At 44.2% G+C, this 25,774-nt stretch overlaps 1 protein-coding gene across 8 annotated transcripts in view; it reads right to left on the bottom strand.

Annotated features, from left to right (window-relative positions):
- Positions 1-8,679: 8,679 nt before the first annotated feature.
- LOC147025851 (histone-lysine N-methyltransferase KMT5C-like) overlaps positions 8,680-25,774 on the bottom strand; it is a 32,711-nt gene continuing 15,616 nt past the window's right edge. For 2 of the 8 annotated variants that reach the window (XM_085880743.1, XM_085880745.1), the window contains exons 2-10: positions 24,081-24,220; positions 23,563-23,728; positions 23,366-23,475; positions 23,073-23,239; positions 19,799-19,818; positions 19,379-19,515; positions 13,493-13,689; positions 13,043-13,306; positions 8,680-12,905 (exon numbers count right to left, since the gene is read on the bottom strand). In XM_085880743.1, coding sequence (XP_085736869.1) covers positions 12,046-12,905; positions 13,043-13,306; positions 13,493-13,689; positions 19,379-19,515; positions 19,799-19,818; positions 23,073-23,239; positions 23,366-23,475; positions 23,563-23,728; positions 24,081-24,220 — 2,061 coding nt within the window. In that variant the 3' untranslated portion in view covers positions 8,680-12,045. Of the gene's footprint in view, positions 12,906-13,042; positions 13,307-13,492; positions 13,690-19,378; positions 19,516-19,798; positions 19,819-23,072; positions 23,240-23,365; positions 23,476-23,562; positions 23,729-24,062; positions 24,221-25,774 lie in introns of all 8 variants that reach the window. The other 6 variants (XM_085880742.1, XM_085880744.1, XM_085880749.1 and 3 more) reach the window with 5 other exon arrangements.

Raw genomic sequence — 25,774 nt, forward strand, 5'->3', positions numbered from 1 at the left:
GAAGAAGTATGATCTGAATTCCGGGCGATTGGTCGAGCCGACTTTGCAGCTCCATCTCGCGGTCGTGCTCGCAGCCGACGTCCGGCCCCGCAACAGTATTTCATGACATTCTGTCATAAGAACATTCAAAAATGAATAATAATTTTTTAAATGCCAACGACTTGAAATTACACAACATACAAATAGAAAATGTGAAGATATAAATATAAAACATGTCAGTTAAAATGTCTTTCACATGAAATATTTACTTGAAAATATTAAAAGGCATGGATATAATCAACATGCCTGTGACTGTGATATGACAGATATTTGAAATGAGTATGAAAAATTACCCCTGTGTGGGGGTGACGGTCATCTCCATAATACTACAAGTTCTCAATGTTCAGTTATGACTGAAGACTACTGCGCAGTTTGGTTAAAGATGACTTGGCATTTTGGTGTGCACGAAAGAAATTATATTTTGAAAATAAATGCCGACGTTTACATTTCGGGTTTTGAAACTTTTGCACCTTCGGCAGAAAATGTATAAATATAAAAGGCTAAAAATGTGTTTTATATTTATATTTCATTTCTCCTTCCTTCCTTCTTTGCGAATCGCATCGGCGTTTTTGGCAATCTTCCAGATCACGTGACGATCAAACGGGAAAGAAATTCAAAAATCTGTCCGGTTAGATACAAGATAATATTTTTTACTATCATAATCAATAAACAGTTACCGAATATCTTGTAGAATGGCAGACAAGATAGGTTTTGAAAATGGCGATTTTTATAACTTACGTGACCTCGTGACCTTGACCCTGACCTTGAACCTGGCCAAAAGTTATATCGTTGTGCAACTTGAATTTTTTTTCTAATATCCAGATACGGATCTTCACCGATAACGAATCGATTTGTCCTTGTCACATACCCATCCTGTCCACCAAGTTTCGACAAAATCCGTCAACTTTTCGAGATATCCTACTCGCAGACAGAGAAACAGGAGGAAAAACATAACCTCCATCCACCTTCGGTGGCAGAGATATTGAAACTGGAGAACAAAATGGAAAATTATTGCCAATCAAAAGTGCATTTTCGAAAACGACAGTATAATGTAGCATCTCATTTCCGCTCAGACTGCACTCGGGTATAAATTACACTTTTGATACAGCATTTGTTCTGTGGGCAGACACCTCCTGCAGGTCATACACCTGACCTCGCCTCACCGAGACAGACACGTTTTGGTCCTCACCTGCCATTGAACACACAAAGCCAAATGACCAACGTACATCTGTTCACCCCAATTTACCAAGCCACAACATCTAATCCTCACGTCCTAGATCCCATGACATCAAAAAAATATGAAGTCCAATCACGTGACCTTCTCAAATCAAGGTTTCTGTGGGCACAAGTTTGCGAACTGAACACGTGAAATAGAAAAAGCTAAAACACTCCGACACAACAAAATAATCTTCTGCAATTGCACATTGAAAATCTCCTCTCCAATTACTGATGAGTTTCATTTGCACTCCCATTTGAAATTTGAGATGTTTATCCTCCTGGAGTACTTGAGATGGAACATCTGTTCTTTAAATACCACCCGACATTGAGCTTGCTATTTTCTAATTTCTGATAAATCTCATTTTCTCCAGTTCCAAGCCATATTCTTCCACCACTGTCCTTCAAAGCTGCTTTTCACTACATTAATACAAATCCCGATAGCATAATTTCCTCACACTCAAAACATTCAATCTAATCCACTCAGCTTTGACTGTTCTTTTTCCACTACATTTTCTGACCTGTCTTGCATCATGAAAAATGTTCATAAGAATTGTGACAAAGGCCAACCTGCTCAACTACAAACCAATGGGCCTTCTCCTCAAAAGCAAATGAAACTGATACATGGAGCCTTCAGAAAGCATTCACACCCCTCGACTTCTTCATATGTTGCGTTACAGCCTGAATATAAAATGGATTAAATATAAATTTTCAAGTCACCAATTGACACAAAAATAGCCCACAATGCCAAAGTGGATTTTCTATAATTAAATTTTTGAAAATTAATGAAAAGCTGAAATGTCTTGCATCAATAAGTATTCAACCCCTTTGCTATGACACTCCAAATTGAGCTCAGGTGTATCCAATTTCCGATGATCATCCTTAAGATGTTTCTCCAACTTGATTGGAGTCCACGTGTGGCCAATTCAATTGATTGGACGTGATTGAGAAAAACACACCTTTCTTCAGTATACAAGATCACAGTTGACCATGCATGAAAGAGCAAAAACTCTACCATGAAGTCCAAGGAACTGTCCATAGAACTCCAAGACAGAAATGTGAGGCATAGATCTGGGGAAGGTTAAAAAAGAAAAACCCAATTTCTAGAGTGTTGAAAGTTCCCAAAAGCACAGTGAGCTCCATCATAAGGAAATGGAAAGAATATGGAACGACCCAGACTCTTCCTAGAGCTGGTTGTCTGACCAAACTGAGCATCCGGGCAAGAAGAACCTTGGTCAGGGAGGTGAGTGAGAACCCAATGACCACTCTGACAGAACTACAGAGTACCTTGGCCGAGATGGGAGAACCTGCCGGGAGGACAACAGTCAATGCTTCACTTCACAAATCTAGGTTTTATAGGAGAGTGGTCAGAAAGAAGCCACTCCTAAGAAAAAGGCACAAGACAGCACACCAGGAGTTTACAAAAAGGGCATGTGAAAGACTGGGAGCATGAGGAAACAGATTCTGTGGTCTGAGGAGACGAAAATTAAACTCTTTGACCTGAATGCAAAGCGCTACATCTGGCGAAAACCGAGCACAGTTCATCACTCATCGAACACTACCCCTACTCTGAAGCATGGTGGTGACAGCATCATGCTCTGGGGATGCTTTTTCAGTGGCAGGGACTGGTTGACTTGTAAGGACAGAGGGAACAATGAATTGAGCCAAATACAGGCAACTCCATGAGAGTCTGCTTCAGAGTGCAAAAGACCTTAAATGGTGGTGAAGATTTATGTTCCAACAGGACAATGACCCCAAGAAGACAGCCAAAGCAACACTGGAATGGCTTCAGAACAAGAATGTGAAAGACCTTGAATGGCCCAGCCAAAGCCCAGACTTGAATCCCATTGAGAACCTGTGGAAAGACTTGAAGATTGCTCTTCACCGACACTCCCCATCCAACTTGACAGAACTTGAGCAAATCTGCAAGGAAGAATGGGGGGGGGGGGAAATCCCCAAATCGAGATGTGCAAAGCTGATACAGACATACCCAAGAAGACTCGAAGCTGCAATTTCTGCCAATGGTGCTCCGACAAAAGTGTTGATTCAGGGGGCTGAATACTTATGTAATTTAGATATTTCTGTATTTCATTTTCAATTAATATGTAAAAAATTCTAAAAAAAACATGTTTTCACCTTGTCATTATGGGGTATGCTGTGTAGATCAGTGACAAAAAAATTAAATTTAATGCAATTTAAATTCAGGCTGGAACACAACAAAATGCAAAAAAGTTGAGGGGTGTGCATACTTTCTGAAGGCAATGTAACTGGAGCAGATCTCAACTGTTCCTTTGAACCATCAGCTTGGCTTCTGCCCAAGACATGCTGCTTCTTAAATCAGCAATGGTTAGATTCCCTCAACCCCAAATAATTCTCGCCCATCTCCCTGGAGAATGTACATCTCCCATGCGTTTGGCTGAATTCCAAACTGCAAGTTAATGATCATCTGCGTTGCCTTCTTTATTGGCTATCAGATGTCCTTTTCGCTCACAAATGGTGGGGCTTGCCTTTGGATGGAATACTATCCCATGCTGTACCTGTAGAGACTGGTGCCCCTTCAGGTAGTGTCTTGGGGCCAATCAATGTATTGACATCAGTCATTGCTCTTCCCTACAGGATTTCAAAGTTGTCCACCATCTGTCCATCATCACTTCAGTCTGGTGTCCATCATCACTGCAGTCTCCACCATTTTCAAAGTTGGCCTCCAAAACTAGACTTGCACTGGGGATCCTCCGTTGTGCAGTCCTTCCTTGGATAGAATACTGTGCTCCCCTTTGGGCTGATTCCCCTGCCTCACAGCTTACTCAGCTTGACGTTGTAGAAACCAAGGCCTTCAAGAGCATTGGAATCTCCCGTGTTGAAGCTGAGTCTATGGGCCTATCCCTTCGTCATTGCCGAGAGGCAGGTGGTCTCTGTCTTCTTCCGCCTCGTTTCTGGTCTTACATCATCTACCCTCTCCGTGCTTTGTCCCCCCCCTCCCCCCCCAGTATCTGCAGGACACATGTGGTCCACCAGCAACCCCCTCCTCATGAAACTGTCCAAATCCAGAATGACTGCTCACCTCCACATATTTATTCCTCTTTTTCCCCCCCTACTTACGGAACCACCTTCCACACTCTTCATTCTCATTCTTCCCTCCAGGTCTTCAAGACAGCTGTTCACCATCATCTCAAGTTATGCCCCATCCAAAACCATGATCTTTTCTGCACCCGTTAAACCCTCCCAAAATATTGCTTATTTTTCCATCTTGTCCACCCCTTGTGTTGGTCTGTTGATCTATTGCCCCTCCACCATTAGCCTTGATGCATATGTAAAGAAAATAAAAAGGAATATATTAATTTCTTTACATAGGTAAGATTGATTTCTATATGAATAAAAGGCAATGTGTATGTGTGTGTGTGCTTTGAGGTCTTTGTATTTGGTTGTTTTCTTGATTTTTGCATCGTTACTCCAAAATCACCGGTATTAACACCTCAATTAGCAATGCCTTTTCTTGTTTTTGTACCCAAGTATGATAGCTGGTCACAATGCTTTGTTTTCGATGTTCACGCCTGATGGAATCATAAGGTCGTCCGTGAGTAATTGGTACTTCAATGTTTGCAGTGATTGCTTTGAGTTCATTTTGCCACAAATTTTCTGGAACTGGAATATTAAAGTTTTTGCAGATGTGCCAGCAGATTACTTTACAAACTATGTTGTGTCCTGTGTGCAGGTGTTCTGCCACTTTTTTCTTTTCTTTTGTCGTGTTTGGTCATTAAGCGTCACAGCTCTTTGCTCACCCCACCTCCACCCCTCCTGTTTTTTTCCTCTCTCCTCCACCCTTTTCTCTCACTGTCCACTCATAAAGTGCAGCACTCTCCTCCCACACCTTTGTCGGTGTGTGTGTGTATGTCTCACACGCACCCTCCCTCCCACAGTGAAGAGCAACGTTTGGTGAGGTGTCGCTCTCCCCAACTCCCCTTTCACCATCCTCTCTACCTCCCCTTCCCCCCTCACCCTACACCTGCCTCCTCTCTCTTTCTCATCCCCCCCCCACTTTATTGACCCATCAGCAAAGCGATGGGTTGTATTGTTATTGATTTGGCGGTGGCAGGATTCGCACACTACTCTTGACAGCCAAATGTTGAAGATTCGGCATCACTTAACAGCACCGCCGTCTCCGGGGTTATAACGCCGGCGAGTTCGGCACAGGCCTCGGATCGCGATACCAACGTACACCTAGGCCTTACCAGCTGGGGAAATAGACCCCGGCTAAAGACTGGGTTTGTCAGAGACCGAGCAAAGTCTGCCAGTCCGTAGTCCGTTTGGTTTTAAATACATATTGAGCGGACTGTTCCTCAGCACGGCACGAATAAACTCAAGGCGGCAACTTTCGTATAACTTAGCCAGATTTATTGGGGACACGACACAAGCAAAGCATTCATGACAATGTTATAATTAATCTATTACCCGCTCTTAACTAGGGAGCTGCGGATACGGGTTTCAAGGGGAACCCTAGCGAGATAAACCTTAGGCCTGGACGACATGCAGACATGCAGACAAGATACGGAGTACTTGGTGATGCCTCATGGACAAGGGGAAAGTGTCAAAGGCACGAATGCGGCTCGTGAGAAGCCAATGTCAACGGATTCGAGCGCCCAAGCTCGAGCACACTGCGTGGCAAGATGCGCTTGTACTCCTTCTCCCGGCACTGCTTGCGCACACAGCGTCGGTGCGTCCAGCCCCTGTAGAGTCGACGGCACAGGAGCGAAAGATCTATGGTGTGTTCCAGCTGGTTTCTCAAAAGGTCCAGTATACAACTCCAGGCCTGGCCAGACAAGGCTAGACCTGTTCACCAGACTCGGCCAATCGGGGTGTTGGGCTCCGCAGGCGGATCGATGGGATTACAAGACGTGTCGAGCCGTGCAGCGAGTAAGGACAGTCTGAGGCTCCGTCACTGGACTCCGGATGAACCTATCAATGAGCTCATAAAAGTCGATCGCCGACTCCCCTCATGCAGTTCCTCCTGCCTTCCTGGGGCTCTCTCTTCTCACGAAAGCAGATCCCAGACTCACAAAGCAGCTAGTTTCTTTTTACAGCCGATCGCAGACTCCCACTGGCAGTTTCTTCCTTGCCTTACCGGCGCTCACTCATCCGAAATGCCTCCGGGGCTACGCGATTGGTCCATCCCTCCAGTCTATAGCCGCTCTCCACCAATGGGCTTCAGACACGTCTCGCCGACCGACACTCAGGCGCCGGGTCGGGGCCAGCTAAGAGGGGGGCAGGAAGAAGGAGCCGCCTCTCGGTACACCACCACTGTACAAACACTGGACAGCCTGCTACACCTCCTGACCCACATGTAATGTCCGATTACCAAACAACCTGGCTAAACATGCATTTAAGGGGGGATCTGGGCTAATCCTATATTTAATAACACACTAAGGGCCATTCCCGCAACAGTATTTGCTCTTATAAAAATAAAAGGGATCCATCAATTAATACAGCCACTCGACAGGTGAGGCTCAGGTTTGACGTTTTGACCACCGTGGTCTTCATCCAGGATTGTGCAGGCATCATGTGCCAGGCTTCAAGCATTTTCCCAATGGGAAGGTGGCATCATTTGACTGCAGTATACAAATGGTTGTCATTTCATGTGCAGCCTGTGGCTGCTCGTTGCATAATTTCTGGAAGCACAGCTGTGCCACTGATGCAGTGCCTGTTATCAGTAAGCTGGTACTCATTTTGCTGACCTCGGAAGAATGACAGGCTGAGTCAACCCACCTGGGAGTTAACTTAACGGCACGACAGAGGCTCAAACTCAAGACCCTAAGATTTCAAGCCAGCTACCTTAACCCTTAAGCTAACACCAGACTTTGCTGTAGATGGTGAGACCCAATGTTGTTTTAATCATATTTACATGGCAATGATGAGGACCTGTCTCAAGCATCCCTCACGACAGAGGTCCCCCATTTCATCAAACGGTTCCAACAACTCAATATTATCAAAATCGGCAAAGCCAACCGGATGTCAAAAGTGTTTTGTCTCGTTTTCAATCCTGCATTTCTTGAAGCAATTCTTAATAAATTACACAATGTGGCTCTTTTGTTTGTTTGTAGTACAGGCACTCCTCACGTAACGACCTACCTGTTTAACGACCGCCCGGACTTACGACCAGTCGGCAGCGGCAGCGCATCACCCTTTTTTTTTTTCTTTTCTTTTTTCTCAGTCTCAGTCTCGTTCCCGCAGTCGGTCGGTATTCACTACACTAGCGTTCGCAATCTCCAAGACTACATATTTCGTCTATAAATTTGTACTTTATTGTGCACCCCATAGTACAAGATGTCGGCGAAAAGGAAGTGTTGGCGGTGTCGATGTCAAAAATAAAAAAAAAATTGTGGAACTTGCTAACGTGCTTAATTTAGATGTTGAAGTGGAAGATATTGAAGAATTAGGGGAATATGTCGAGGGAGAGCTACTAACGAAGATTTAATAGAGTTGGAAGTGCAGCAGCACTTGGAAGAGGAAGAAGAAGAGGAAAGAATGGAAGAAGTACAAAAGAAGTTCACTGTAAAGGGGTTAGCTGGTGTGTTCTCGAAAGTGAATGCGGCTATATTAGAACTAGAGGGTATGGACCCGAATGTGGAACGGCAAATGAATGAACTTTTACGATGCTATCATGAAATTTATGAAGAAAAAAAAGAAAATTACAACGCAGACCACACCAACGGGATTCTTCTCGAAAGCTACACCCAGGACCCCTACCCCTACAAGTCCTTCCATTTCCTCACCATCAACGCCCTTACCCGGGGCCTCTACAGCTCCTGATAACTCTGATGATGACCCCGAACCACGACCACACTTTGAAGGATTCAATGACTAAAATGTTAATCTGAATGTCTTTTTTTATAACTTAAATGTTTTTTGGTACATCATTTTTATAATTTTTGCTGATTGTATTTTTATGTTCTGTAATATGAAAGAGTTATGGAAATTAAAACAAAGTTATCAAGTTGGAGTTTCCTTTAGACCTTTTCTTTATTCAGAATAAATAAAAACGATTACCTGTATTTACAGTATGCAAACCTAAGTAATGTATATTAGAGGTGATTCCCTCTATTCTGTTTATTACAGGAAGCAGTACACTACTGTATAAACATTAAAAAATCCTCGCAAAAAAATAAATAAAATACTCATTAAAAAAAAAATACTGTATAAAAATAAATCCTCGCTTATCGACCAATTCGCTTAACGACCTAGTCGTAGGAACGGAACTCGGTCGTTAAGTGAGGAATGCCGGTATTGCATAAATGACAATATCATTCAAGAGTCTCACCTTGGTAGGAAATCGGAGAATGCAAGCAGAGGGCTCACTCCAGTCTCCACAATCACAAGACTGCAGGGTTTAGAAAGTACTGCCCAGGAGTCCAGAAGATAGCAAAATGAGTGGATTGTGTAGCAGAGTTTAATCAGAATAATTACATTTGATTTATAAACATATTTACATAAACAGTCAGAGGTAGAAATACATTTGAGAGGACACCCCCCCCCCCCAAAAAAAAAAAAAACAGATAATACTTCACATACAATTGAATGTCCAAAAGGGGGTGAGGGAATAAATAAATAATAATAAAATAAAATAAAAAACAAAAACAAAACCTTCCACTTCGAGTTCAAACTTTCAACTTGATGAGAAACAAATGTATATGAGCACAGTTGTCCAATTAGCATGGAGCTAAATCTCGATTTGCACATCATAGTTTCACAAAAACAGAAATTCCACCAATATGGTGATTGTAAATGCCTTGTGACCATAATTATGTGCACTGTATTGTATTTGAAAGTCAATTCAAAGCACTGAGCAAAACACAGGTCCAAAAAAAAGATAAAATTAAATAAACAAAAAAACTCACAACTCCAAGACTCATCACAATCACCAACCACGCTCAGGTGATGGAGCAACCATCAGAGAAAGCTTCACCACAACTAAATCAGGAGAAATTCATTCAGAAACCTTTGATAATGACCTCTCAATAATTACCAAACATGTTATCATTTCGTATGGCTTTAATAGATAAAGCTGTTCTATAAGCTTATTCTTCTTCAAAGGAAATAATTCTGTAAAATAAAAAGCATGAGAACACTTGTAACTAGCAGCAAAAGCTGAAGAAGAATGCAGCAACAAAAAAAAAATCCGTTCAAAAGTGAAATAAAAAACGAGGTTCAAACCCAGTAACTTGGATGGAGCTTTTGCAGGATCCTCCTCAACTCAGACATCATGCAGCTCTACAACCCTACAGGCCCTGTTCAGCGATGTGGTCTGGCTGCCGAATTGGGAGCAAATCAAGATATGCATCAAAGAAACATTTGAGCCAAGTTTGTTTGCTTGAAAAATTATGCAGGCCAAACAACACAAAAAAAACCAACAACAACAACAACATTTACCCTGTCCTGTTGATTGGGCTTGCTGAGCATCATTTGTTGCCATGGTGGTAATTCACCAAATATAAAATTAATAGTCTTGAGACATTGTCGTAGATCTGACCATGAACTAGCTTTCCAAGTTCAGCTGAGCTTGAAAGGCACAGTACGATTTGTCCCACGTCAACTTTTCCCAAAATTATATAAAAAATAAAAGAAATTACACTTTCACCGTGACAAGGAAGTGCAAACACACACACACACAAAAAAAAGAATAATACTTATTTCACAAACTGCGGAACCTCGAGTCTTCCAGTCCAACGAAGGAGCACCATGTTAAAGACAACATAAACGCGATGCAATCGGACTGTAGGATGCCCTTTAGGAACATTTCCGAAAATGCCTGCGCAATCAGCCTGGCTCGATGATCGAGCGAGAAATCGAGCTTTTAACCACTCCAGCAAAGCAGGTCACTCCTGCAGCTCATTTATAAAATGTCTTCAAGACTTGGAGAATGAGAAGACAAAATAGGCAAAACAACAGAAAAAAAAATCAAAATCTGACAGTTTTAATAAAAGGTACAACTTGCAAGTTTTGCACAAACATGGTGATAAAGAAAGAAAATTTTAGAAAATAGTGCAATTTCACAATGACATTTTCCCCTCCCTCCAGAAGGAACGTCAAATGAAACAACCTATCCATTTCCAGTTAGGCACTGGAAGAGGTTCGGTCTCACCTTTAGCTGTGACCTCTCCTGGGCCGACCATCTATCAAGATGGCCTGCAAAGTCAGACGCAGACTGGGCACCCTCCGTCGGTCCAAGTCATTCCTTAAAAAATCATATATACTCCCAGCCTACAAGATATTTTTCTGCAGCTCAAAGTCTCCCCCATGGGTTGATGTTCAAGCATCACATCTGTCTCTTGTGGATTCTAAAGAACCAAAAGTTCTTAATACAAGTTGCATTCACTGCAATGAGGCAGAAGCACAAGGCTTGTCTTCTACCTCCCCCGTTCCGATAGTGCACCCACTGATCATTCCGTTCTTTGTCCCCCTTTCCCTCCCTCACATTTCTGCAGGGTGCACAAGGTCTGCCAACAAAACCCCTTCTGGTGAAACTCCCAAAATCCAGAATCACAGCTCACCTCATTCTTTTCAATCTCATCCTTCCCTCCAGGTCTTCAAGAAAGCTATTCACCACCATCTCAGATCATCCACAATCCAAAACCGTGATTTCTTTACGACGTTAACTCTCACAAGCCCACCTCTTTCCAAATGTCCTGTTTTTCCTTCCTGAGAGTTTGCTTCTGTATTCATCTTATCCAATCCCTATGTCCTCCCATCATCCTCATTCTTCCCTACATTCCTAATCTTTAGTCTCCAGTCAGTCAGTCTCCCCCCCAATCCCCAACTCCCTCTGGTGTTGTGAGTTTTCCCTTCTCCTGCTGTACACCGATCCGTTCTATCTCCAAGAACCTCAACTACATATATATATATATAAAGGCTTGTCAACACTTTTCTTTCCACGACCTCTCCTCCTGTCTTGCCCCTTTAAACCACCGACCACCCCAGCTCCTTTGGAACCCACACATTTTTGGGTTTTTTTTCAGTGATGCCCTCCCTGATTAAATTTCCCAAATCCAGGCATAATGCATACACCTCCACTCCTTTGTTACTCTTTCTCCCATTTGTGGAACCTCCTGCCCGAGCTTGATCAATCCCGCTCTTCCCTCTAAGGCTTCAACAAGCAGGGAGTGCACTACTATCTCATATAATCACCATTTTATACCCCACCCCCATCAACCATACCTTAACTAACCCTCTTACTTAACAGTTAAGCTTCCTCTCCTTCCCTTTTCCTGTCCGCTCATTCCCTTGTTTGTTGAATCTGCCTGTGACCCCACTGCTCTGCTGTTAGTACATGGCCTTTTTGCCCAATGTCACTTGATTCTTCCATGAGTCTATATCTATATATATATATATATATATATATATATATATATATATATATATATATATATATATATATATATATATATATATATATATATATATATATACTAAAACAGATATGACTGCAAAAAATAAAAATAGAAGAAAAAAAACAGAAAAGGATAGAATGAAAATGGTAGAACTCAATTGGATGAGATGTTATCCTTCAATTGGTGGTAAGACTTGGGATTAGATGCCTCAAAGATAGTGTGCAGAGCTATACCTGCCCAACATGAGTCTCCTGCCATTCTGACCAAGCCATTCTCGTAGAAACAATGATCTTCCCACCTGCCATCACCTGCTCGTCGATCCTCACCAGCAGGAGTCCAGGTGCAGCATGTAGCAACGCATGCCTTTCCCTGCTATTGGAACTAAGACTTCCTGCAATGGTTTCTCCACAAATCAGACCAAGTGAACCCATGGAAGCAGAGACTTCTGGACAATTCTTTTGACTTGTGCCACACTCCTGTGTTTAACCACCACACCACGTTTGACACATAATTCATTATCAATCTGAGATTGCAAACTTGAACTTCCTTCATGGCAACCTTGGAGTGTCCCAGCACCTGAACTGATGAAACCTCTGTCCTCATATACAGTTTTATTTCTTACACTTTCGAGATGAGACTGTTGCGATTCAAGCCCACGCCATTTACAAGTAGACCCCTGCCTGCTGAGCTGGTATGCCTCACGAGAGGCAACCAGATCAACTGTGCATGTGAGCATTTTGCCATTAATCCTAGACATGTGGATCTCACAACTTTTGCGACAGTTCTGCATTGTTCTCTTAGACAGCTCAGAGCAAGTATCAATAAGATCATTCAAATTATCTTTAGCAACACCTATCTCACCGATTGTGCCATTGACATTCACAGTCTGGATCCCCACCTTCTTCCGCTTATGGTGGTTGTTTGGATATCTGCCATTATGCCGTATGGATGATGAAGTGGTCGGGTGTCCAGATGATGCTTCTGCTTTAGCAAGCACCCGAGAATATGACATCATGGTGTCACAGGCAGTAATCATGTCACGGGTTGGCAAACAAGGACCTTCCTCAGCTTCGAGTGCATGTAGAGGTACAGTGCAGGCACGCAACGACATTGTCGGCATGCCACGGTTAGAGCCAGCTTCAGCTGCACACGGAGGGGATGGTGAGCGGCCATCCGCATCAGCCTGACATCCAAGCAGTGCCTGCAGTTGTCTCTGTGCTGGCAAAGTTGCCTCTTTAAACTCCCTTGAGACATGCCGCTCAACTTCAGGGTCTTTGGGAAGAAAACAAATGTTGAGACATTTCAAGAAATGATTTAAAAGTACAGAAATCTAAAACTAATAAGTAATAGCATTTAGCAATTAACTAAACCAACAGCCAGCATCACTGTATCTCTGGAGCCTGCCTTACCTTTAAACAGCAGAACAACTGGCTCCAGAAAGAGCTTTTCAGGTGAAATGCCAGGACTTCGCATCAGCGAAACACCACTGTATGTGCCAAACTGTGAGCACAGAGAGGGCATGGTATAACAGGATGGTGTAGACGTACAAGCCATCCCACTTGTTGCAAAACTGTGTCGAGATAGAGTCGACTTCGATGTCCGTGAGCCTTCGGGAATGAGGTCTTGGCACGACTTGGATAAGCATCTTTGTCGCGGACGAGCGATGCAATCATCTGTTTGGACATAAGACAAATCAAAAAGCCTTTACACGAAGCAAAGTTGAAGGAGTCTTAAACGTAATTTCATGCACATGAGAAGTTGGGTTGATGACACTTTAAGGTCATGCACCTGAGCTAAGGAACTTGATGCCCAAATAATGTATAATCAAATGAAAATTGCCATCGTTCTTCAGCACTCACGTCGAAGGTGAACACATCTCTGCGCTTTCCGCCGAGTGCGAAAGGAACTACAGTTTCGGCCCAAATGTCTATCAGTCCCTTGGCAGTCATTATGTAGTCGACTCAAACGCCGGTCCGTCTCGCGGAGGCTGTAACCACCAGAAGGCTGGGATGAGGGAATTGCACCATCTTTGGGGCGAAATTTACCCCGACTTTGTCTGTAAGAAAACAATTCAACAGCTGCAGGGTTGGGCCTCACATTCATCCAAAAAAAGGTTATAAACAGGGGTTCATATAATTAAAAAAAAAAAAATCAGGTTCTCCAACGAGTACCAGCAGAAATGGTTTGGTACTCACAAAAAAATTGTCAGCTTCGAGTGTGCTCGTCTGCTTTCCCAAGCGCCATTCCAATATTTAAAGCACCTCTCAGCTTTGTATGCATCTTACCCCTTTGCAAGTGCTCTCAGAACATCCACTCCAGCCGACACTCGCAAGCTCCTCTGTTTTTTTTCCTTCCGGATGATCCTGAACCTCCTCTTCCTCTTTGCTCGTGTGTTCTCCATGGATATTTTTTTATAAGTCATAAAGTCATAAACTTACAATATAACTGGAAAAGTATATTGTTAGAATTTATAAACTTAATTTTGTGCACTTAAATTTTGAAATCGCAGTATATCAATTACCACTGAAGAATCTTACTTTCACTAGCTGAGAAAACCTTCCATCAAAAGCCTCTGTTGTGGTAGTATGCTTCTGAGCTTTCTTATCATCTTTGAAGTACGCATTTAGGTTTTTTTAATTTTAGAACCGCACTTGAGTACCTGCATACCAGTTATGTGAACCCCTGCTTATAAACATTCCATCATTAATGGCATTTCTACAACCATTTTTCTTCCTGGACTAATTGGGTACGAAACCAGAGACTGATTGAACAAAGTAAACATGATTGAAAGAAAGAGAGAAAGAAAGAAAGAGAGAGAGAAAGAAAGAAAGAAAGAAAGAGAGAGAGAAAGAGAAAAAGAGAAAGAGAGAGAGAAAGAGAAAGAGAGAGAGAGAAAGGAAGAGAGAGAAAGGAAGAAAGAGAAAGAAAGAGAAAGGAAGAGAGAGAGAAAGGAAGAGAGAGAGAAAGGAAGAGAGAGAGAAAGGAAGAGAGAGAGAAAGGAAGAGAGAGAGAAAGGAAGAGAGAGAGAAAGGAAGAGAGAGAGAAAGGAAGAGAGAGAGAAAGGAAGAGAGAGAGAAAGGAAGAGAGAGAGAAAGAAAGAGAGAGAGAAAGGAAGAGAGAGAGAAAGGAAGAGAGAGAGAAAGGAAGAGAGAGAGAAAGGAAGAGAGAGAAAGGAAGAGAGAGAAAGGAAGAGAGAGAAAGGAAGAGAGGAAGAAAGAGAAAGAAAGAGAAAGAAAGTGAGAAAGAAACACACACAAACACACAGGGCTTTCAACAAATTACAGAAGGGAAGGGTCATGTTTAATCTGCTTCAACACAGCAGGACACCATCACAAAGCTGATTTATATTAGAAGACCACAAGGGGAAAACCAGAGATGTCAGGATAAGTCAATTTTGAAGAAACTGAAAAACAAAGTTTCAAGACTTTGGTGGACTGTTTAATAACTGTCATATAGATTTCTTTTCCAGTAAAAGGAAGAGTGATCATTGGCCGATCAAATTAAGCATGTAGCATTTGCCAAGCTTCTGTGTTATTCAATTTAAGAGCAAAGAACGAATCAATGTTGCAAATTGACATCACTGGTTATTCCCTTGTTCAATAATTGCCATGCAATTTTAACCCAGGATGTGTAGCAAATTCATGTTTCTTGGTTATTAGCATACATTACATGACTTTGGTGATCACAGATTATTTTTTCAACATTAAACGGTCATTGTTTTTTTGTTTAATTGGTGTTCAACGCCATACTCAAGGGTATTTCGCTTATATGACGACGGATTCTCCATTTCTTACTCCGTACTACTTAATATGATGGAAAACCGGGAGGAAACCAAGGAGAAACCACCCCCGTGATAGCTGAAGTCATCTCATGTGACTCCCTCATATACCTAAGCAGGTTGATTGGGCGGTGGGTACATCAAATGAGGATGGGTACTCAGACGTGCTAACCATTAAGCCACGGCGTGGGTCCCATAAAAGTCACAATAAAGGTTTGACCAGGCTTGAATCACGATATGCACCAACTACGGAGCCCATGATATAACCAAATAGGCCATTGTAGTGCTCAGAGTTTATGCTGTGAAAGTTTTACAACCTTTCATTTTTTAGTTTCTCAACTCTGAATATTATGGTGGAACAGTTAACATGAATGAAAGGGAGATAACCAGGAGTAAAGTACTGACAACTCTGGATTTCTACTTGTTCAGCTTTGACAACACTTGTTTTTTCATTGCACGGCTAAACTTTATACCATATAAATTATGTGACACCCCTGGTTATTTGTTAAAGTAATATTGTGAGAGGAAACCTTATATTGCCAACTATTGGCAGGTGCAATAACCCTGAAATTTATAAAAAGTGACATCACCGGTTTTCCCCTTGTGGTCTTCATTTATTTTACATGTTTATTTCAATAGGGATATCATGGGCGTCCGCAGAAAAAAAATGCAGGGGGGGCAATGTTATCCTGAGATCGCCGTGTGAAGACATCTTTTTGCTAAGATTACTGTTAAGAACAGCTTACAAGACATTTTTAAGAAGAACAGAACAGAACAAAATGTTAACAATTCTTCAGGTAGAAGACACACGATTGATCGAATGTCATATTTGGCGTGGAAGATAGTGTTTTTTCGTTCATTCCTTCTGTGTTGCGGCTATTTATTTTATTTCAGTAACAAAACTCATGCAAAATTTCTACGTTGGATTTTATACAAAATAATCAAACGAAATGCTCTTGATTTGATTGTTATAGAGTCTGGGGAAGACCAGTGTATTAAATTTGTATTGTTATGTTAACCTCATTTTTCTTATTTTTCAGGAATGTGAAATGGATATCAGGAGGTTCTTTAAAAAAACGTAAGTCTGATGACTCTGACAACAATCAAGAAACCCCGGGTACATCGGAGACGCATGTTGAACCAGCAGAGCAGCGCAGAGGGGGACACCACGAGCAGTTACTCACAGCAACTAATGAGATGCCACCCCAAACACCACTTGCGAAAGTGGCCAATGACTTGCCTCATCATCTGGACATTAGATCATACGTCAAAACCACAGAACATTTGACCAATAATAATCGAAGATATGACCTCCTGATGAACACATACGTCCGACCAACTGATTACAGCTATCAGAACGATTCACAGGGCTCCCGATGTTTCCGCCACACGCGGATAAACCAATATTCTCCATGGCTGGCCTACTCAAGTCACTTGAAAGGTGCTCTGTGAAAATACTGTGCGCCGTTCCCTCAACCAGTGCACCGAGGTCTAATGGGTGCGTTCATCATGACTCCTTTTGTTACATACAAAGACTTCAATGAGTGCGCGAGGAAGCACATGCTTTCCTCCTGGCACAAAGGCGCACTGCAAGATGCCAACAATTTCCTCACCACCGTGCAAAGGCCAGAGTTGACCATCGTGAGCCAGATGGACCGAGCAGTCAACAAAGCAGTCACTCAAAACCGAGAGAAACTGTTCCCCATACTATCCAGCATTCTGTTCTGCTGCAGCCATGAAATTGCATTGAGGGGGAAGGAGAGTACATCGGGGAACCTCTGTGACCTACTGTGATTCAGGATAGAAGCAGGGGACACGGTCCTGAAGGATTCCATGGAGGGCGCAAGCAAAAATGCGAGATACAAATCATTTTGTGTGCAGAACGAGCTGATAGTTCTCTCCGAAGAAGTAGTAAGAGACAATATTGTGAAAGCTGCAAATGAATCAAATGGATTCTCTACCATTGCAGATGAAACTGCTGACATATCAGGCACCGAGCAACTGTCCATTGGAGTACGATTTGTTGCGCTGCAGGAACAACGGAATGACTCAGCCACCATATGTGAGGAATTCCTTGGATTCATTCCACTGGAGAGGGTGGACACTGCAACAATTGCAGATACTATCATCGACAAAGCAAAAAAATTTGGTCTTAACCTCGACAAGCTCCACGGCCAAGGCTACGATGGATGCTCAACCATGGCAGGAAAACACAATGGTGTACAGGCCCGTATCAGGAACACCTATCCCAAAGTTGTTTTCGTGCACTGCTCTTCACATCGACTGAATTTGGTGGTTCATGATCTGAATTCTGTCGCAGATGTGAGGAATACAACTGGAACTGTGAAATCTATCAATAAATTCTTCTGTGACAGTCCCAAGCACAGGAGACTGGTTCCACAAATACCTTTGTTGTGTGAAACCAGATGGAGCACAAAGTACAAAAGCATCCGCATCTTTTCAGAGAACTTTTGTGATATCTATGCGCAACTGGAGGCAAACCAGCACGAGTCACAGAGTACGCGTCAGACGGCGTATCAGCTGAGGTGTGCTGCAGGAACCACAGTGTTCCTCATCTGTCTGAAGATCATTGCGAAGTACTCAGCAATGTTGGAGCCAGTGACCCAACAGCTGCAGGCAGTCGACATGGACATGATGGGAGTCCGAGATCACATCGACCTGTTGATGAAGGCTTTCCGAGCTCACCGGGATGGTGCAGACCGTGTGTTCTCAGAAGATGTCATCCCTGAGATGAAAACCTTGGCAGAAGAACTTGGCATAGACTTGACTATGCCTCGGCGATGCGCACGCCAGGTCCACCGGCCGAATGCAGGAGGCTCCATTGCGGAGTACTATCGCCGCACCATCTATGTCCCATACATGGATTCCTTGATCCAGTCTCTGGAAAGTCACTTTGGTGAAAGCAACACGCCATATTTTCACATTTTCGCACTACATTCGAGAGAAATGCAGCAAACAGAAAGAGATGAATTCAAGAACATCGTTTCATCTGTCAAGGAAATGTATGGTATTGACAACCCTGTAGAAGAAGCTCTAGCGTGGTATGACGTGCAGAAGCATAAGCCACTGGATGACAACTCTCTGGGTATGATCGAGTTGGTGAAGCAGACCACTCTGTTCCCTGCAGTGTGCAAGGCTATCCTCATCACACTGACTCTGCCTGCAACATCATGTACAGTGGAAAGGTCCTTCAGCACACTGCGCAGGGTGAAGACCTGGTTAAGATCAACGATGAGTGATAAACGTCTGTCCAGCCTCTGCATGCTAAGTGTCCACCGCGACAAAGTGAACAGCCAGAAGACCGAGCTAATGAACAGGGTCATTGACAATTTCAGAAGAGATCCCCAACGGCTCCAATTCCTGTTCCAAGAGTAGTAACCTGCTCTAACTGAATGAACTGTTGAGAAATGTTTATGTTATTTTATTCATTTTGTATTTTCCATGTAATTTTTTTCAAATTTTTGATTTTCCAGTGGGGGGGGGGGGAAATACCCCCCCCCTTGGCCCTCCCTGCAGACGCCCATGAGGGATATGTCTATTTTTGGATGTCACCACACCTTCCTCAGTATTTTCTGGAAGCTTGGGAACTTATCCAGTTTATTACCGTACAAAATTGGTTTTAACTATCATGGCATTTTCGAGGAATGTAACCCCCGTGATATTTGAGGGTTTACTGCATACACCACAAAAAAATGACAAGGGGGAGGGTGGGGGAAGGAGGGTATATTTTATGGTGGTGGGTAGTGAGAGGGAAGGGGTGAAAATGTGGCATGACCATAAAGTTAACTCTGCCCATCACACAAAACCAAACAAGAACCCCAACAATTAGTGTGCTTTCCTCAGAATTAAGCAATTGAAGGCAGGCTAATCTGACAATCGATAAAGTTGCACATCGGAAGGACAAAAAGTTGGAAAAGTTCAGATTGCATATTGTAACAAAACTCACCTCTCACATGTGTAGCATTCACAGTTCTCATTGTTTTCACCAAAAAAACCATCTCCATAGTAACATGTCACCTCCTCTCCTGGACCCATGTCTCGAAGGACTTGAACGCAGGCAGAGTCACGCCCAGTGGACACAAACTGCAGATGATTGCAAGAAGACATGACATCAAAACAACACAACAATTTGGCTTTGGCATTCACAGCTCAAGAAATGCAGTTTCTTTTTTGTTTTAGTCAAAATGTAAACTGAAGACTAAAAAAGTAGAATGTAACAATCTGACAACTATTTCAAGAAAAGGTCATAATACTTGGTGAGCAGCAAAGTATATTTGGAGGACATATCAGTCCTTGGAATAACAATGGAGAGTGCAGCCTTTCCAAGGATATTTTAATTTAATATAAAGCCAGTATTACAACGCACCTTGCAACTTGGACGGCAATCTGGCAAGATGAAAAGAAAAAGAAAGAAAAGTTTTAAAACATTGAAAATCAATTTTGCAGGGATTAAAAAAAATAAAAAAAGACGTACAGAGACAACAATTAACAAGAGGCACGATGCTATTTAACTGCAGGAAGTTATGGCCGGGTACCATCCTCCACCCCACCCACTTTTATACAACCACACTTCGATCGGACATCTGACCAAGGTCCTGTTTATCCAGAGAAAATATTAAATTTTTTCCTTCAATCCAATATAACCACCAAATCACGTGACATCACTTCTTCGTCATCACCTGCCTCTTCCCACCCCTACCCCTTCCCCCTCCCACCACAGTCCATCCGGAGTCCCACCCAAGTCCAGCACGAAGAAGCAGCATGAGGAGAGGGAGAGAGAGAGAGAGGGGAGGGAAGGGGAAGGGAGGCGGCACGAGGTGAGAGAGGGGGAAGGGAGGCGGCACGAGGGGAGAGAGGGGGAAGGGAGGCGGCGTGAGGGGAGAGAGAGGGGGAAAGGAGGCGGCGCGAGGGGAGAGAGGAGGAAAGGAGGCGGCGCGAGGGGAGAGAGGGGGAAAGGAGGCGGCGCGAGGGGAGAGAGGGGGAAAGGAGGCGGCGCGAGGGGAGAGAGTGGGAAAGGAGGCAGCGCGAGGGGAGAGAGTGGGAAAGGAGGCGGCGCGAGGGGGAAAGGAGGCGGCGCGAGGGGGAAAGGAGGCGGCGCGAGGGGGAAAGGAGGCGGCGCGAGGGGGAAAGGAGGCGGCGCGAGGGGGAAAGGAGGCGGCGCGAGGGGAAAGGAGGCGGCGCGAGGGAAGGGAGGAGGCGCGAGGGGGAAGGGAGGAGGCGCGAGGGGGAAAGGAGGCGGCACGAGGGGAGAGAGAGGGAAGGGAGAGAGAGGGGGCAGGGAGGCAGCGTGAGGGGAGGCAGTGCGAGGGGAGAGAAAGGGGAAGGGAGGCAGCGCGAGAGTAGAGTGAGAGGGAAGGGAGGCAGCGTGAGGGGAGAGAGAGGGAAGGGAGGCAGCGCGAGGGGAGAGAGAGGGAAGGGAGGCAGCGCGAGGGGAGAGTGAGGGTAGGGAGGTAGGGCGAGGGGAGAGAGAGGGGAGGGAGGAAGCGCGAGGAGAGAGAGAGGGAAGGGAGAGAGAGGGGGCAGGGAGGCAGCGTGAGGGGAGGCAGTGCGAGGGGAGAGAGAGGGGAAGGGAGGCAGCGCGAGAGTAGAGTGAGAGGGAAGGGAGGCAGCGTGAGGGGAGAGAGAGGGAAGGGAAGCAGCGCGAGGGGAGAGAGAGGGAAGGGAGGCAGCGCGAGGGGAGAGAGAGGGCAGGGAGGTAGCGCGAGGGGAGAGAGAGGGAAGGGAGGCAGCGCGAGGAGAGAGAGAGGGAAGGGAGGAAGCGCGAGGAGAGAGGGAAGGGAGGAAGCGCGAGGAGAGAGGGAAGGGAGGAAGCGCGAGGAGAGAGAGAGGGAAGGGAGGGAGCGTGAGAGGCGGCAATGGGAAAGCAGCGTGAGAGGCGGCAATGGGAAAGCAGCGCGAGAGGCGGCAATGGGAAAGCAGCGCGAGAGGCGGCAATGGGAAAGCAGCGCGAGAGGCGGCAATGGGAAAGCAGCGCGAGAGGCGGCAATGGGAAAGCAGCGCGAGAGGCGGCAATGGGAAAGCAGCGCGAGAGGCGGCAATGGGAAAGCAGCGCGAGAGGCGGCAATGGGAAAGCAGCGCGAGAGGCGGCAATGGGAAAGTAGCGCAAGAGGCGGCAATGGGAAAGCAGCGCGAGAGGCGGCAATGGGAAAGCAGCGCGAGAGGCGGCAATGGGAAAGCAGCGCGAGAGGCGGCAATGGGAAAGCAGCGCGAGAGGCGGCAATGGGAAAGCAGCGTGAGAGGCGGCAATGGGAAAGCAGCGTGAGAGGAGGGAATGGAAAAGCACTGCGAGGGGAGGCAATGGGAAAGCAGTGTGAGAGGAGGCAATGGGAAAGCAGTGCGAGAGGGAATGGGAAGGCAGCGCGAGGGGAGGGAATGGGATGGCAGCGTGCCAGGGCATTAAAACACGTCCAAACAGCAGCGTTTTCTTTATAACCGCAGTGTTCTACATAAAAGCAGGTGGCAGCATTTACAAATCAAAACTAATGCTATATCGTAAATTTTTCAGGCTGCTAGGTTTTATTGTTTTGGAGTTATGGAGGAGACACACTGATCTCACACGCGCACGCGTACACACCCTTTTATTAGTAAAGAGGATAGAAGATGTACATGAGGCCTTTAACCATACTGAATTATATGAAGAGAAAAATATGGCCACGATTTCTGGGTGGCTGGAGGGAAAGGCGTGGCCGAGCTAAAAGGTGGTGCTTGTGACGTTTGTAGAAAGGAGGGAAGGCGGGGCCTGCAGAATGGGCGGTGCTTATGATCCACCCACACATTGACACAAACAGCTCTATGCAGTGGATAAGATATGATTTCTTGGGAATGACAAAATAATTATTTCTCTGAAACCGAATAACCCATCAATACTGGACTATGCAGTTGTGATGCACTACCCTTGCTGTATACATTTTATTTAACAATGACATCATCAGTTACATGGTTTGGCAGCCACATTGGTTTCACAGAAAAAAGAAAAAAAAAATTGGAAACCGTTTTAGCTATGGATTTTAAACTTTGCAGTTATGATCCGCTCCCGTTGCTCCATGCAATGTGATGCGATTCATATCGATGCGTTACGCAGTTGCAGAGAAAACGGGTTTGAAAGTTTCGGTTTTCAAACGAACATGGCTGTCACAAAAAAAAAAAATTGCGCTCTGCCCATGATTGAGTGGAGGATCATGTGTGTGAAGTTTCGTCTTGATCGGATAAGGTTTATTTTTCTATCCAATATGGCTGCCACACCACATGACCTATGATATCATTTTCACAGTGGATACAGCAATGGTGGTGGATGATATTTGCCAAATTTCACTTTGATTGGATAAGCGGTTCCCAATCAAAACAAAATTTTATTAATAGTGTCGAAACTCTTGCAATCACTCAACTTCAGATGTGCATGTGTCTCGGCATGGGGGTTGGCATGGGTAAAGGGCAAAGAAAACCCAAAAATGTGGGGGGAAGGGGGGCAGGGGTAAATGGCAAAGAAAAGCCAAAATGATGGGGGGGGGCAATTGAGTCTGGGGTTGACAGTGTACAGAATAAAGTTTATGGTTCAGGAAAAATTGCAAAATAAATCACGATAGTCGTTGAAAGAAGTGAAGAAGAAGCCAAGTGAAAACGCAAGTACAGATGTCACGTGCCATGGTTAATGAAGGCGGCTGGCCCGAGCCAGAGTTGCGCACAGTGTTTGCGTGTGGAGTACATGACGCTGAAATCGTTCTGTCCATGCCGGAGAATCGAGCTTTCTTCTTCTGGGGACATTTCTGCAATGCAGCCAACCAGAAACTGCATCTTCTCGTTCTTTTTCCTGCCACAGACAAGGGACAACCTCAGGAAGTGACTTTTGGCAAGCATAAAACAACCATAAAAGCCCCAATTCCCACACATGTAAAGTTGTAATTCTGTGTCACATAAATACAATGTTCATTGGTACCATTGCCTTGTAACAAGCACTTTGGCTCCATTCTTCTCAGATGAGTAGCGGTTGCAGGGTCGTATCTCGAACCCGCTCGCATCGGTGAAAATGCGAAGGTAGCGAAGAACCTAAGGAATGAACAGAACTTCAATCAATTCCGTGCCGAGACATTTTATACATATTCAGACAATACTCGTTCCGCTCAGAACACACACGTGTTCTTTGAAGACTTTTTCCTGGAGTTTTGACTTGCGAAGAAGGTGCTTGTGTAACGTATGGTGGGCTGTGAGAGCCAAGAAGGCATCATCCAGGTCTCCACTTGCCTGCAGGCGTTCTAAAATTTTCCGTAGAACCTCTTTTCGGATGTTGACAGAGCGAAACCTTTTGAACACGCAGATAATCAAGCAGAGGGCAGTCTTAGATTTATACCATCACAGTAAGCTAACTTTTCCAACAACATTTTGTTATCTACGTCAACGTGTTATTCCCGCCAGATTACCATAAATGTACTTGCTTCACAAAAAGATGAGTGCCTTGCCACTAAAGCAATGTACCAGTTACGTCTCAATAATAAGGCTGGCTCAAAATAATTGGGATTCCCCTGTTTGGTGATAAAGACAAGGTAAAGGCTCATCATTGGTGATATACTGAGATGAGGACATGCTTACAAAGGAATGGTTTAACTGCATGTGTTAGACTTCTCATTCCGTTTTACCTCAAGTAGGAAAAATACCGTGTATTCATCTTATGAGTCTGGAAGCCAAGAAAAGGATCAAGCACGAGGCTGGTGGCGATGTCGTCGTTGTCACACAGATTCCGTGCAGCCATTTCTTCTGAGGGACAAGTCTCCAGCATCAGTACAAATTGGTCCACCTGCAACACCCCGTGCTCGATTTACTGTCATTTTCGATCCAATGCGATATTGTATTGCTCACTCTTCATGGAGCCTTGTGGAAAATGGACACAATTCACAAAAGTTTTGCAGTTGTAATTTTATCTGGAAATTTAATTTACGATTACAGATCTCAGAGGTGAGCAAACCACAAATTCAGTTACACTTTAGGACTGGATGTGATCGTGCATTCGTTTGTTCGTGTTCAGCACGTGACTGCCGATTCACATCATTGAGAATGAGCATGATGGTACTGCCGACGTAGATTAGGACAGGAATTTTAGACTCTGTCCAGGGTACTGGCGATAACTGACAAACTCTAGGTGAAGGACACTGTGGGATCTTTGACATCCAACAACAAATGTCAACAGACAGGGAATCCAGCTTTATATCCATCAGACACTTTGAGACACAAATATGAAACAAACAAAAACAATAATAAGTGTGTGTGTGTGCATGTTACATCTCAGAACAGACAATTATCACACGTTACAAGAGAAACTAGAGAGTTCATAGAACACTTTAACCTATGCAGTCTTGGGAAGAGTTTTTTTTTTCCAACTCTTGCTTTGCCTTTCCGAGCACGATCGACATAATACCTTTGTTCATGAATTTGAATGACGGATGCAATGGCAACCATAGGAAGTCCAAAGCTGAACATTCTGCCAAAGCCACCCTCACAATGCGCAGTAATTTGATTTAAACTCTTGCTTTGCCTTTCCGAGCAAAGTAATTTGATTGGTTGAGACGGCGTAAAATCTTGGCCAAGTAAGTGCAAAACTGAACGTTTTTGTAAGTGCAAACAAAGGCGATTTGTGTTCTCACAAATATTTAATTTAATTTAATTAAAATCAAACTTAAAGGCTGCAGGAGGGGGGGGGTAAAACAAACAAAAAACCCCCACATTTCTTCAGAAGTTTCCCACCTTATTTAGCACGTTACATTAGTTATTCGTGCCTGTTGTCTGTGTCCTTTATGAGGTCCCTAAAAACAGTGAGTTTCCTGTTAGGAATGATGGGAGCTTGCTCAGGGTGAGATTCTGTACAATTTGCCAAATTCATAGCCAAAGTACTGATAAACTTCAGGTTCATGTTCCGATTTGTGTTCTCGTGTTCAAAATATAAAATTCAAAAGAAATCAAGTAGTTCCTCGAAGCGATCATCGATTGAAGTCTGTGGTCAGACAGACAGAGTGAGCCAAATCCTTAACTCCACTTCACGCACGGGGTAATCATCAGAACAGTGGGGCACAGAACGTACTAATAGATCCAAACAGCTAATCAGACGCATGCCAACATCGGAAGCTTTAGTTAGCAGATTAAAAGTGTTCTTACAGGTCACAGATACAATATCAACAGTAAAACATTGATGGAGCATTTAAGCAAATATATTTGAACATATTGTCACGGGGGTGGCCCGCCCAGGGACGTGTTCCCAGCATTATTGCCGATTTTGAAATATAAAAACATGGGGTAGGGAGGGTGGAAATCACAGAGGGGTGACTACATACTGGGGAAGCTTATTCTTAAACCCGAG

Source organism: Eptatretus burgeri, chromosome 5, assembly GCF_056783735.1.
Source record: "Eptatretus burgeri isolate ZD-2024b chromosome 5, Ebu_testis_v1, whole genome shotgun sequence".
NCBI classification, from domain to species: Eukaryota; Metazoa; Chordata; class Myxini; order Myxiniformes; family Myxinidae; genus Eptatretus; species Eptatretus burgeri.